This window comes from Maniola jurtina, chromosome 4 (assembly GCF_905333055.1).
Source record: "Maniola jurtina chromosome 4, ilManJurt1.1, whole genome shotgun sequence".
Lineage (NCBI taxonomy): Eukaryota > Metazoa > Arthropoda > Insecta > Lepidoptera > Nymphalidae > Maniola > Maniola jurtina.
Window position 1 is genome coordinate 2,934,633 of NC_060032.1, and position 15,794 is coordinate 2,950,426.

At 37.4% G+C, this 15,794-nt stretch overlaps 2 protein-coding genes across 2 annotated transcripts in view; one reads left to right on the forward strand and one right to left on the reverse strand.

The window, feature by feature from the left end:
* The first annotated feature begins 643 nt into the window (after positions 1-643).
* Positions 644-15,794, forward strand: part of LOC123864362 (adenylyl cyclase 78C) — an 84,767-nt gene continuing 69,616 nt past the window's right edge. The window contains exon 1 of the mRNA XM_045904728.1: positions 644-876. The gene's annotated coding sequence lies outside the window, so the exon portion shown is untranslated. The remainder of the gene's footprint in view (positions 877-15,794) is intronic.
* Positions 11,031-15,292, reverse strand: LOC123864392. The gene is made up of 2 exons (XM_045904788.1): positions 14,193-15,292; positions 11,031-11,124 (listed from the first exon to the last, which is right to left on the reverse strand). The coding sequence occupies exons 1-2, from the start codon at positions 15,162-15,164 to the stop codon at positions 11,104-11,106; spliced, it is 993 nt and encodes a 330-aa protein (XP_045760744.1). The 5' UTR covers positions 15,165-15,292; the 3' UTR covers positions 11,031-11,103.

Genomic DNA, 15,794 nt, shown 5'->3' on the forward strand with positions numbered 1-15,794 from the left:
CGATAAGAAGTTGCTCGCTTCTGTAGACCTGTCAAGATAAAGTTGAGCTCAATACAAATATCTAGTGGAACTTCCTCACAGCTGGTCATCTTGTGACATCACGTCTTTACTTTAACATAACATATTTTTACAGCAAGACCCCAAGACCGCCAGACGGTTACTTATTTTCCGAGAAACAGAATGTGTGGAATAGAGTAGTGTGTGTGTACAATTAACGTGGGTAGGTACGCATAATATCTTCTAGCTTTTGCTGATGGCCAATTTATAGGTGTCAGATGTCAAAGGTACCTCCGTAAAAACATTACTCACTTTTCTTAGTCTGAGTGCTGTATTTTATGTATTTTTTTACAGAATATTGTTAGGCAAAAATTAAGTTTAATACTGCCGGAGGCGGTAATTTCCAACAGATGCTTTAAAGCTAGCAATTAAAAAAAACATATATTTAATCTTACTTTAGTCTGAGTCGTAATTTTTTATATTTGCCGACGGCACAGTGGCACAAGCTTGCAATTAATATGCGTTATGTTAAAGGTATGCACACTAACACTACACTATCCAACACATTTTGTTTCTCAGACGATAAGTAACGTCTGGCGGCTTTGGTATCTTGGACCATAATATTATGTTGTCAGTGAGTCAGTTGGATACATGCGTCTGGTCTGATCACATGTGCGTTCTATGTATTTGCGATTTATTAGTATTACCTAAATTATAAGTTAATTGTGTAACAGTGACTGGATTATTATACAAGTGATACCCAACCAGTACCTAACTAATAACGGTTATGTGCACGTAATTGTATTAGGTGCTTAGCTACTTCGTTACTGAGTGCTTAAGTCGTTTACTTATCTAATCGTGATTGGAACGGATTTTACGGTAAGTAAAGCGAACTTTTTTGTAGACAGTCGCCAGACACTGCAGACAGGCTCAAACTAATTAGGTAGGTACCTCCCACCAGCTGCGTGTAGTGATAGCCCAGTGGTTAAAACGTCCGGCTCCTATTCGGGGAGGTCGAGTGTTCGATCCCGGGGGCTGTAACTTTTCTAGTTTTTAGTTTATTTATTCTTTATTTATTTGCATTCATGTCTTACATCATAGTAAACAACTTATAATATTACAACATGAAGCCCCGTCAGGGCGCTGCAAAGTAATTAAATATATAAATAAAATGTCACGTATATAAAAATAATAAAATAAAAAAATGTTATGGAAAGATGAGCACAGCGAGCAAGTTCTAGAGCCTCAATAGCTCAACGGTTAGAAGAGTGGACTGAAAGTTGAAAAGTCGCCGGTTCAAACCCCACCCGTTGCACTATTGTCGTACCTACTCCTAGAACAAGCTCTACGTTTAGTTGGAGGGAAAAGGGGAATATTAGTCATCATGACAAACTTGGCTAATAAAATCTTTAAAAAAAAGTTGTGTTTTTAATCTACCTATTTAAATATCATTTGGTTTCTGGTTTAAGACTTTTATTAGTTCCATAAAGGAATTTCCACTTAAATGAAACTTACAGGCTATGTTACAGAGTTCAAAATTACATTTTAGAGCGCACAATAATTATAGATATGTTAGTAGACAATTAAGATATGTTATTTCGATTTCTAACTTCTAATACATACATAATATTATAATATTACACTAGTGGGTAGATTTATACTTTAATTCTTAAAGTACCATCGCAACAAAAAACATACGAACGCGCGAGGTCCTAATCATAATATCATTTGAATTTTTTTAATTAAAAATATAACAATACAATAAAACTTAAAGCTAGCCACTTGAATTGAAATAGCTCAATGCTAATTTTTTCACCATGAGTTGCTAAGTATTAAGTAGCTACTTACGAAAATAAGCATACCCTGGCTTCAAATCCTGTGCCTAGTGGGAGATTTTTAACCTATTCGATCGCGTAAAAGTTAACTGCGTTTTGTATGTAATTGAAACAGCGCCATCTAGTGACAAGAAGATGGCGCTGTTTCAATTCCATACAAAACGCAGTTAACTTTTACGCGATCGAATAGGTTAAAAATCTCCCACTAGGCACATGTAGGTACGCTATTGCCCGGTTTCAATTGCCGGATGCCGGGTATACCTACTCTGTGCGTTATATAGGTACTTACAAGTTACAACATTAGTCCAACAGGTGTTTAAATCTACATCCAACGACCTTTAGGCTTTCCTAATCCATTTAATTTCGATACTTGTTGTTATTTTCTTGAATTGGCGTATGATTTGTTACATCTACTACATACTTACCTCATTATTTTATCATGTTATAAACTATAATATGATTTTGATTTATCAAACATGTGCCTAGTGGGAGATTTTTAACCTATTCGAGCGCGTAAAAGTTAACTGCGTTTTGTATGGAATTGAAACAGCGCCATCTAGTGACAAGAAGATGGCGCTGTTTCAATTCCATAGAAAACGCAGTTAACTTTTACGCGATCGAATAGGTTAAAAATCTCCCACTAGGCACATGTAAAAGCACGTCGCTTAGCTTTTGCGGCGGTCTCTCCGTCACTCGCTCTTTACAAACGTAATTTGGTTCTCATTTGAATATCTGCAAATCGATATTATCTCGATTTAATTTTATAGACACGTTATAGCTGAACTAATATAGGTATTGTCATACTAACACAATTATGGGTCTAATGGTCTGAAATAAAAGTTAATTTAATTAATTTTCATTTATAGCAAATCGATATTAACTCGATTTAATTTTATAGACACGTTATAGCCAAACTAATACACTATGTCTGTGGCTTGGTCTGTGGTTAGTCAGATTTCCGTAAACATAGCTAGTTTTAAAGTTACAAGAGTTTAAAGATTTGTATGTAAATCCTTGAGACCGTGAAACTGAATATTTTAAAGAGGAAAATCACATTTATAGATACTAATTTCTAGAACGTAGCTCATTTTACTGAGTTTGATTGGTTAGTAGACATTAAATTGAGAGCCAAACTACGTTTGTATAGAGCCGGGAGTGAGAGACTGAGAGACCCCTTTTAATTTCTGGATTTCAGTTCGCATTTAACCATTCAGCTATTGACGCATTTGGAAAACTTTTGTGATTCCCCCATCGCTAATGCTCTTCCCATTATGTCGGACATCTGATAATATCGAGTGCTCCATTTGTTTTATCTAGATGTTAATCAGTTAGACTTCGTATTTTATGTTCGTTCTAAGCAATCTAAGAATAAAAGTGCAAAGGCTTAGTCTCCCTGGCTTAGCCTTGAGACAAATTTAATCAATTTTTAGGGTTTCGTAACCAAAGGGTAAAAAGGAGCCTTTACGATATGCCACTTTGCTGTTTGTCTGTCTGTCCGCGTATCACGGGTCTCTAGTTACAAATTCTATTGAATCATTTTCCAGGGAAGCTCCCATACATCACTACCTAGTCCTACACATATTATAAATGCGAAAGTGTGTTTGTCTGTTGGTTTATTGGTTTGTTCTTCAATCACGCCGCAACGGAGCTACGGATCTGTGTGATTTTTTGTATGGATATGGTTAAAGACCTGGAATGACATATTCTACTGCCCGGCAAAATCAAACAGCTTCCATGGGATTTTAAAAATGTAAATTAACATATACGAACTACGAAGTTGCAGGCATCAGGTAGTGAAAAATAAGTCTTTTTTCTTAAATTTTCAAAAAAATAGAGTGGTAGGTATTCGACTGCTGCGGTTGTGCATTGCGCATTATAGAGCTACGCGTATGCGGTTTGTTCATAATTATTAGGTATACGCAAGGAACCACCATAAAGAACTTTTTTCCACGTCAATGAAATGTAGAAAAGTGCACATTCATATTCACTGAGCTTTCAAACTGCCATTATCTTGTAGATAACCGATACAACATGTACATGTGTATTGATAAAAAACGTTCGTGTTTTCTGGTAACCTTGCATGATGGAAAACATTTTTATTAAGTACTTACATAGAGCTAAAAATAGTCTCAATTGCTTTTCCTCAGCGCTTTTCCTTCCATTATGTACCTGTCTACTTACCTACCTATAACAAAGAGAAACGACGCGTTCCTTTACCCATAAGTTTTATGACTACCTATCTCAGATTGTTTGTGACCTGCAGTAACTCTTAGGCTGAGATCTATAGGCGCACTTTTTTGTTTTTTTTTTCTCTCGTCTGGCTTTACACAGATTAGTCAATGACAAGTTTAAAAGTATAGTCATTTACAAGTTAGGGAAACTATACAAGTATCCAGGACTTCGTCTGTGCCGGCGCGCGCTTCCCAGTCAGTTTCACCAATGTAGGTACGCGTACCTACAGTAGGTGCCTACTTAATTAATTTAACTACCTAGTGGCTAGTACCTATCTAATTAAGTTACCTTTTTTTTCAAAATTATTATAATCACAATATTGACAAAACTATAAATACTTAAATATAAAAATAATAAAACAAAAATGTCATCCATATTATCACTGTAACGAGGCAGGGTGCCCAGAACGCTGGCTGCGTTACCTCGTTGAGTGGCCAGACTAATATGCTGACCAAGGTAACTCTTAGCAGTAAATCTTAACTTAAATAAAACCATCAAATGTAGGTATTGGTATTAGGTAATTCTTTTTCTATTCTTCTAAAAGTAGATACATTAATAAAATTATATGTACAGGTATTGGGAGCTTTCAGCCAATCTATTGTGTTATCGACAAGATAACATGATATCGATAAAAACATTGATGTACCTATCCACAAAACTACCCACTATAGCCTTGATTTTGGGGTTTTTGTGGGTTTCATCGGAATTCTAATATATAATTAAGTCTGTATGTACCTATGCCAATCATGCCCACGTGGTATAGTCCTAAGTATTCTGGCTGCATTTTTTCAACATAAAATAGCGAGCAAACAGGCAAGCGTGTTCCACCGCCTATGAATATTTGCAGCACCCGAGGCAGAGCATTGACGGTTAACAATGCTTTGCCAACTTTTCAGAATTTGTTAATCTGCCCCTTGAATAACCCCATGTTGAAATTTAGTCGGAACACCGTCGAAGGGAGTTAGTTCTACAATTTGCATGTGCGTGGGAAAAAGATCTGGTGCAACAGGTAGTTAGTCGAAGCGCACCAGGCACCCAGATGGTGAGGATAAAATTGCTTTCCATGGCTTGCGGTGCGGTGTAGAAAATGGAGCGTGGGTTAAGGCTATAAACGACTCCTCAGACCACTCCCCGTTATAAAAGAGACTAGCTGATACCCGCGAATTCGTTCGCGTGGGTGTAGGTTTTTGAGATTCCCGTAGGAACTCTTTGATTTTCCGGGATAAAAAGTAGCCTATGTACTAATCCAGGGTATAATCTATCTCCATTCTAAATTTCAGCCCAATCCGTCCAGTAGTTTTTGCGTGAAGGAGTAACAAACATACACACACGCACACACACACACACACACACACACACACATACAAACTTTCCCCTTTATAATATTAGTGTGAAGTGTGATAGAACTCGCAAAGAGAGCTAATGCCTTTCGGTGATCTAGGCTTCCCAACGAGCTGGTTAGTTTGGAATTGTCCATAAATCGGGCTGCCCGCTTTTACCCCACTGAACTTAACCTTATGGTACCGAGTTATGTAATAACGTATATATGCTATAGGTAACGTATTCTATAGAGCTATGAGGGTCGGCAATATCCTTTACACCGCCCAAGATTTATCGTCTTAATATATTGCAATCTTCGTTAATCAATATCTGGGCAGTAGGCTAGTCGGCTTTAGAAACCACTCATCAATGATACGACGAAATTAAATATATGCTACTTATCTCTAACTTTTTTATTAATTAATCAACTGTCGAGTTTCATGCTGGTTCTTCTCGATATACCGAACCAGAGCAGTAGATTCGTTTAACGAATGGAAAGCACTTTCAAAAGTTCTTTTTTATTCGAATGCCTTGAATACAATTTCACCTGATGCAGATGGTACAATCACACGATATAATATGCAGTCTAAGATGCAAGTGGATACTAACGTGGACGGAGTAAACCCATACCCCCAATCATTATCTAGCTGGTAGCCTACCGGAACTTTAAATCGCTTGGTAGGTAGGTAACTATTCAGTCCACGACCGAAGACTCCCACAAGACCGGAAGTCGAACAGAGACAATTTAATAAAAATTAAGAAACCAATCACCCTATAAGTAGGTGATCTCTATTTCCTGCCAATTTCTGATGATTATGTGGTCTCATCTTCTATTTTTACGACTTCGGAATTCGTATCTGTGTGTTATTGTTTGTAAATTATGCGAAAAATGTGTTTTTCATTTTCTGCACAGACCCGTCGCGAGCCGCAAAATTCTGGATAACTTTTAATGAATTCAGAGTAGTCGCGGTGGATGTCCATTAAAACTAATTTATTACGCTTAATTACTGCGGCCTGCACGGGATTACTTACCCATCTACCTACCTACGTAGGTGGTGTAGATGGTACTTATCAAATAAACGATGATAGCCCAGTGATTAACCTCCGGAATCAGTAATAATAATTCAATCTATCCGCATGCCCGTAATCTGTCTATTAATTAAAAGACTAGCGCTTGGCTGCATCAGACCTTCTGGCAAGTGATGATGCTGCCTAAGGAGGAGAGCGCTTCCCTAGAAGATTCTCTCTCCACTTGAACGTACGCGAAGGGGAAAAACTGAAGCCGGAAGGGCATTCCATATCCTAGCGGTTCGAATAAGAAATGAGAAAGCAATTCGCTCATACTTCTAAGCCTGAATAAAAAATAAACATTCATATTATAGTAGGTACCATCTACGCGTAGATAGGTACCTATAGGTAATGTGTATGAAAGGAGGTATAGGGTCCAGGGCGTATTGTTAGCGAAATAAGTCTATTATCGGAATAAGACGCATTGTAATCATATAAAGGGCCCGGAGTGTGCTCAGACAGCGCCACTCACGTGAATTACGTCGCCGATAACCTGACGCGACGGGACAGGGGCAAATATACTTAGGTATGTAATACCTACTTCTGTTCCAGAGGTCGAAGGCGGTGTATTTTTGCTCTAAATAATCATACGTGTCGCTTTTTAGGGTTCCGTACCGTAAAAAGAAAAACGGAACCCTTATAGGAACCTTTATAGAACTTTGTTGTCTGTCTGTCTGTCCGTCAAGAAAACCTATATGCTACTTACCGTTGACCTAGAATCGTGAAAGTATTTCATCATTGAACCCAGTCGTGCCCCAGTCCTACCGAGACATTAGGAGTTATAAACTTATAATATTAAACAGGTGGAGTAAGTGTTTACGCAAGTTAATATTCCGTTGCCGAAAAACCACATCAGAATATTCAAAGAAATTTTGTATTATGCTGAACGGAGAAAAGTAAATCTAATTTGCGTTTCAATGATGGTTTTAGAACACGATTTCGTGTCATTAATCTAATCGAGCGTGTTATGAATCGAGAATCGAATGTATTACCTAGCTAATGTTTACAGACTGAGTGGCCTAATGGTTACAAAAGATTTTTGGTTTTGTAGTAGATAGGTCTAATAGGGATCGCAAGTAGCTTCTTAAGCTGCTTGTTCTTCCCTTTTTACTACAAATCCTAACGCTCGTTCCATTGCGTAACTGAACTTGAAAAATCGTACAATACCGTTCAATTTGAGCTTCATGTATTGAACCTCACAATGATATCGCTGCACCTACTATTCCCTGTACTTACGTCGGCTATCACCTACCTGCCTACTGCCTATGTACTGCTTGACAATGAATTAGTATAAGACGTATTTCCATAGATTTTATTACGTCATTCTTATGTTGGTTTCAGTCCATCCATACTGATATAATATTATAAATGCGAAAGTGTGTCTGTCTGTCTGTTTGTCTGTCTGCTACCTTTTCACGGCCCAACAGTTTAACCGATTCTGACGAAATTTGGTACAGGGTTAGCTTATATCTCGGGGATGGACATAGACTAGTTTTTATCCCGGAAAATCAAAGAGTTCCCGCGGGATTCCTAAAAACCCATCAGCTTAACCGATTTGTATGAAAGGTACCGAGGTAGCTTACGTCCCTGTAATTGACATAGGCAACTTTTTAGCCCGGAAAATCAAACAGTTCCCACGGGATCTTTAAAAACCTAAATCCACGCGGACGAAGTCGCGGGCATCCTCTAATATACTATATTTCATTAAGAAATATATATCCTAGATCCACACATTCAATTAAAACATAATAAATAGGTATCTATCATCTTAGTTACCTACCACATCTGCATTCTGCAAACGTCACTAAAACATTTTAGAGTGCATTCCGCAGAGACCTTGCGGCACCCATTTATAATCATAATGCATAAATAGTTTCTGTATACTGATACCATGTACGATTTAGAGATAATGGGACTGAGTGCCTTCTTTAAAATTTATGGACTAGTGCTTGGCTGCAATCAGACTTGCTGGCAAGTGGATGGAGTGCTTTAAAAGATGTCTATTCACTCTTGGTTTGAAGGTATCCATATGAAAATTGGACGGAAAAACTGAACTGAAATGAACCGGAAGGGCGTTCCATATCCTACACTAGTGTACTTCAATTCCTTGCCTGTGCCTTACAATTCCTTCCCATTAGTCCCTAGTTGGACAAATGGGAAAGAATTGTAAGGCTTTTTTTACGACTACTTTAAATAATTGAAGCGCGCCGGTTTTTCAGTAGAATCTGCTTACATACTGCTGGTAGAATTTTGACAAAGAGCCACCAAGTTTGTTTCGTTGGCTTTAATCATTGATGTAGGAGGAATGTGGCCAAATTTTTTATCTATAAAGAATTTGAATTTTAAAGCATGGTATTTTGTAAGGCATCTTTTTTTTTTTAACCAGGACATCCAATGAAAACTGGAGCATGTGGAATCACTACTAAAGTAACATTAACAGAGTGTACGAGAGAGTCCTACGTAGGTACCTACTTACGCTTTTAAGTACCTCGCATAGTGTCTCCTCTTATGAATATGATTAATATTAGTAGATGATACTAGTACTTATCTGAATACATGTATATATTTTGTTTTAGTATTTTCAGCAAAATATAGCGGTTAAACACGCAGCTAGCTACCTATTGAGTATGGTTTTCTTAAAAATTGTGTGCCCACTAGATAGTTATGTAAACTGCATCTTTTTAGTGCAATATATTACACAATGTAGTCAATAGATACATTTTTTTTTAATTCGAATGGCCGCCATTTTGAAGTTTGCGATCTTAGCTGTTGTTGTCCTTACATATTTTATTTTATGATAAACTGATGCTTTTTTCCCTTTGATGTACGTAGCCCTAAAAATGAAAGTCCCTAATAGGATCAATGGAATACAAAAAGCCACCGCAAAGTTAATAAAGGCGTCACATTTATCAGTGAATGTGAGCCTCGTGCGCCGCTACAATGGGAGTTGGGATCCCGAGCACGTTTATTACATGTTTGCTGTTACTGAATTGCTGAATATGAAACGAAAACTGCTGTTGTCGGGCGGAATTGTGCTGTTTCTGGTTACTGACAAAATAGGGATGTGTGTTTTGATTTACCGATACAATTATCGATATATCTTAGACATATTTTAAAATAAGTAGTTATGAATAGTACCTACATCTAATGATATTTTTTATTTGATAATTTGACGAAACTTTTTACGGAATAAAATGTATATTGTATACATATGTCCATTTTCTGAACCTAAAGTCAAAATCGTTAGAAACGGATGGGCCAATAAAATTTAAGAGACAGACGAACACACTTTCGCGTTTATGAAACGAGTATGGATACAATTCTTTTTTTATGAATTGAAATAAATTATCATTGTTAATACCCGATAAGTAGATTTACCAGCTTTGTACGTACCTACGTGGTCTATGTACTTACACTTCAACAAAATGTTTCAGGTACCTACCTTACCTACAGGCCAATAACATTATCGACATGAGACATGAACATCATTACGATAATGGCTTGTCGCTCTTGTTTTCTTAGAAGACATCTTTAGCCCTCAGGTCCTTTAGTGGAATGTTCTAGAGTTTGATTGACAAGAACAGAAAGTTTTCATATTATGTGGATATTGGCAATGGTTTGGGTTCTTTAGTAGGTATGCAAGTACTTATAAAGTCTTCTATCTCTGCAACGTGTTCTTAATTGCTAAGGGTCGTGATCCCTTTCCTTTAACCTAAGGGTTTTCTTGGGATAATAATCGCTGGGTTCCCAGGCCCCTCCGCATACGATTTGACTAAGTAGGTACTATACTAAGCCAACTATTATGTTTTACGTCGGAGGTAAGTGATATTAATCGGGACCGAAAGACACGGAGGAAACGAAAAAGCCAAACTTGGACCTCTGAAATGTAGTCACCTATCCAATTGCTGTCTTCATATTATATTATAGATGAAATTCTTATATTAGAATTTGGTAAGTAGGTGCAAAGAAAGCCTGCATCTCGAAAAATATGAACATAAAGTACTTACTTACATTTTATGCCGGAATATTTTTTATGCCGGAGTTCACACATGATTTTAAAAAAATCCACATGGATAAAGTCGCAGGCATATATTATAGTTTTTTATAAACATATATTCAGTGTATACTACTTAAACTTATTTACCTTACTAATAATAATATAATTAGGTACATATTGTGAAGTGTGTCAATCAAACACGAGCGTTAGGCATGCACTGATTTATTATATTCACATGACCGATATCATATACATATATTTCATACTACCCTCACATCTTCCCCCTTTAAAAACAAAATTATTAAATTTATATTATCATCCCTCTTTTTTATAATAAACACACACTCGCTATTCATTTTGACAATAATAATTCATGAGATACAAAAAATAATTTTACAATAATCATAATTAGTTTTATGTCATAATATCTGTTAAATGATAAATCCTTATATTAAAAAAAAAAACCAGTAAAGATATAAAAAGTAAAAAGACCATACAATTATGCTATACACAAATTTTAAAATCAAGTTATCACAATTTAGATTTATTTATGTATAAGTATAACAATTTTCTATTATATTTCTGCTACCTACATACATTTCTGAGTTCATTTCTATTCTGCTTAGCCGCGCCTGACGCTACGTGAACCCCCATCTATCCGGAGGCCTCACTGTCCTGCCAGAACGAGTTACATAGTTGTTACAATTATTCATACCTGTACTATTACTTTGACTTTGACTAGGTTCTCTTTCTATCTCTGTATTACAATCTATATCGTCATAGTCAAATCCATAGCAAGGCGTGTCTTGTCTTTGTGATGAGTCTATCATAATGTGTCGTCTATTGCGAACTAATTTTTTACCATTTAAAGTCGTCACTTCATAAGATCTGTTAGCTAGAATGCGGCTTATCGTCCCTGGTACCCACCTTTTGATCCGCAAGTCATAGATCCGTACTTTTTCTCCCTTCCCTAATTTTATTAAATCTTTAGCATTACGATCATAATAAAATTTTTGTTCTTTTTGCCTATTTAATAACTTCTGTCTTATATTTTCATGAACTTTTGGCTTCAACAATTTTTTTGATGTCGGCAGAATGCTTTTAAATTTCCTACTCTGTAACAATTCTGCCGGAGAAGGTAGTTCCGTTGACAAGGGAGTATTTAAATATTCTAATAAAGCCAAGCGATAATCCGAGCCATTTTCTTTAGTCTTAATCATGATATGTTTTACCGTCTGAATCATACGCTCAACCTGTCCGTTCGACTGCGGGTAATGAGGTGAGGAAGTAATATGCTTAAATTCCCACTCCAAAGCAAATTTTCTAAAGCAATTTGAGCTAAATTGGGGGCCCGAATCCGAAATTACAATCGAAGGAATTCCTTGGTGACAAAAAATATTCTTTAAACAATTAATTACAAACACAGAGTCGGTACACTGTAATTCTACTATTTCAAAAAACTTACTGTAATAATCAACTATCATTAGGTAATTTAAGCCCTTCAAATGAAACAAGTCAACGCCAACTTTCACCCACGGACTATCAGGAATTTCGTGAGACTGTAATGTCTCCTTTTGGTTGAATTTTTTATGCGCAAGACAAACATCACAACTATTTATTAAATTTATTAAATCATTATTTAACCCTGGCCAAAATATTGTTTCTCTAGCCCTCAATTTAGTTTTTTCTAATCCCATATGACCTATGTGTAGTCTACCTAACATCTCTTTTCGTAAAGCCTTCGGTACCACTACCCTTTCACTTTTCCATATCAATCCATAAGCAACTGATAAACTCTCTTTATAATTCCAATACGGCCTAACTAACTCCACTACATCATTCTTTTCTCCCGGCCAACCCCTATTTATGTACTTCATCACCTGTTGCAACTCACTATCATTCTCACTACCTTTCTGCAAAGCTATAAACTGCGCATTCTGAAAATATTGCGTGAGCGCCGATGCCGCATCGCGAGTGACGGCACACACCTCGTCATACAGACAGTCTTGTGTCGAATGAAGCGCTTCGGCTGCGGCCGCCGGTTCATATGCACGCGATAGTGCATCGGCGATATATAGGTGCTTACCTGGCTTGTACACGAGTTTAAATGTATAACGCTGCAATCTTAATAACATCCTTTGCAAACGCGCAGGAGCGTCTGTTATTGGTTTTTTAATAATGCTTATCAGCGGCTTATGGTCGGTTTCAATGGTTACATCTGTCTTCCCATAAATATATGCATAAAACTTTTCACAAGCAAACACACATGCGTACAGTTCCTTCTCGATTTGCGCATATCTCTGTTCAGCCTTAGTTAACGCCTTGGACGCATAACAGACCGGCAAATTGTTCTGCATTAAACACGCACCTAACCCACTCTTACTCGCGTCCACTGATATTATCATCGGTTTATTTCCATCATAATATTGCAAAACTGGGCGACTAGACAGACATAGTTTGATATCTTGAAAACATTTGTCATGACTTTCATTCCAATGCCACTCAATTTCCTTTCTTAATAACTCTCGCAATGGCTGAACCCTATCCGATAGATTAGGAATAAAACTACCTATATAATTAACTAAACCCAAAAATCTTTCTACATCTTTTTTATCCTTGGGGATTGGCATTTTTGTAATAGCCGTGATGTGACTGTCATCCGGATACAGCCCATTTTTCGTAATCCTATGTCCTAAGTACTTTATTTCTTCCAACCCAAACCTACACTTATTTTTATTTAATTTCAAATTAATTTTTCTACATCTTTCCAACACTTTCCTCAATCTTTCATCATGCTCCTCTTTATCACACCCATATATTAATAAGTCATCGATATACATGCACACTCCTTCAAGGTCATCAAAGTTTTCTATCATTTTTTTATGAAATACTTCCGATGCTGAACAAATTCCAAAAGGCATCCTCAAAAACTTGTACCTCCCAAATGGAGTATTAAACGTACAATACGAACTGCTTGTGTCATCCAAAGCAATATTCCAAAACCCCGAGGAAGCGTCTAAGGTACTAAAATATCTAGCTCCCGATAACCTTGATAAAATTTCATCCAAGGTTGGTAACCTAAAATGTTCCCGCTTAATTGCTTGATTTAACTCCTTGGGATCTAAGCATATACGCAAGTCACCATTAGGTTTTTTAACTACCGTAATACTGCTAACCCAATCAGATGGACCTTCAACTTTAGCAATTATCTTCTGCAATTCCATTTCGTTTAATTTTTTCTTTACATCCTCTTTAATAGCAAACGGTAACTTCCTCGGCGCATGTACGACAGGAACAGCATCGTCCTTTAAATGTATTTTATATTGACCCGGTAAGCACCCTAGACCTTGAAATACGTCCTCAAACTTCGTTATAAAACCTGGACTATTATCATTACTCTGTACCGACATGACACGCCTAACTACGTCTAATTCCGTACAAGCATGACGTCCTAATATGGGTACAGACTGAACTCTGGCTACTTTGAATTCGAGCAAATAAGTTTTGTCCTTGTAACTCACATATAGAAATATTTTTCCCAAGACGTCTATGCTTGCACCGGAATAACCACTTAACTTTGTTTTTGTCTGCAATAAACACTCCTGGCCTATATTTAACTTTTCAAAATAATGTAACGGCAAAACATTTACATCAGCTCCTGTATCTAATTTAAATCTAATCCAAGTTCCACATACTTTTAAGCTAAGATTCCAATCACTACTATTACTTAAGGAATAGATTACCTGTTCGTCAGATTCCTCGATATAATGTACGCCACAAACGCGGGCAAAATGATTCATCCCTGAACACCGCACACACCTTTGACCATATGCCGGGCACTCAAACTTTTTATGCACAATTCCACAATAATTACACATTTTACTCGAACCCGGAACCGCACGCCACTGATTCACGTTGAACTCACTCGGCGCTAGGAGGCGCCCGCGCGGCCGCGGCGCAAGCGCATGCGGAGAGCGCGCCTCCGGCGGCGCCCGTCCGCCTCGCCAGCGCGCGGCGCGCCGCACGTTCTCCGGCTCCGCCGCCACATCGCGTCCCGCGCTCCGAGCTCGCCCTCTTGATGACGTCATCTTCGACTTCACAAATGAAACATCTTTCTGCGATCGATTCACTTGATGAACGTTATACAATTGCGTCTCTTCCCTTTCAGGTTTGATTTTTTCCGAGTACGTCCGTGATGCGATAGCTGCACGACAAATATCCATAGCCTTTTTTAACGACAAATCATCTTCTCTTAGCAAGCGTTCACGAATTGCCGAACTCGAAATGCCACATACCAATCGATCCTTGATAAGTTCATCATGTAAATCACGAAATTCACACGTTTGAGCTAACTTTCCTAGCTCAAAAACGTACTGTTCAATGGATTCATTGTCTTGTTGATGACGCATAAAAAACTTGTGACGCTCGACCGTAACATTCCGTTTTGTTTGAAATTGCTCATCTAACGTTTTCCAAACTTGTTCAACAGTCGTACATTTGTCCGGCAAACGATCCAAAATATCTCGACACTGTTCACCCACCACATGCAACAGAATATTCACTTGAATTTCTATTGGCTTCTTGGTTATCTCGCACGCTTTACTGTAAATTTCATAACTTCGCTTCCATTTTGTCCATCTCTCATTGAGGCTCCCGGCGTCCGATGCATTCTTATCGAAGCAAAACGAAGACGGCGGTGATAATACACTTTCCATGTCTAAACTTTAACCACGTTTTATTTTTATTTAACGACTGCGCCATGTGAAGTGTGTCAATCAAACACGAGCGTTAGGCATGCACTGATTTATTATATTCACATGACCGATATCATATACATATATTTCATACTACCCTCACACATATAGCCACATTAAGTTTCCTACACAAATGAAAAACTTTAACGATGAAAGCTCGGAAGCAAATTGCAATTAAAGTACTTGGTAAATACCTAAGTACTTTCATTTAGTTCCTTCGTAAGTTGGAATTTTGAAATAAAGTAAAAGCTTCGTTTTAGCAGTTTCCGCTTTACAAAGCCAGTTCCTGATTGTGTTACTGAATAATAACACCTACACAACTAAGAAAATGTAAAAACTAAGAAACTTAGGAAATTGTGATTGTGAATATGCGAATGTGTGTTTGTTTGTCCTTCAATGACGCAGACAGGACAGGTATAATTAAACACCAGGAGAGTGACATCTCTCTCTGCATTTTGTTTCTCATTGCTAAGGTAGAGACGGGAGAGCGAGATATGCTATCCCGGAAAATAAAAGAGTTCTCATTAGGGTTAATTCACACATGCGCATGAGTAATAGTTCGAACAAAATGACAACTAACTCGACATTTTA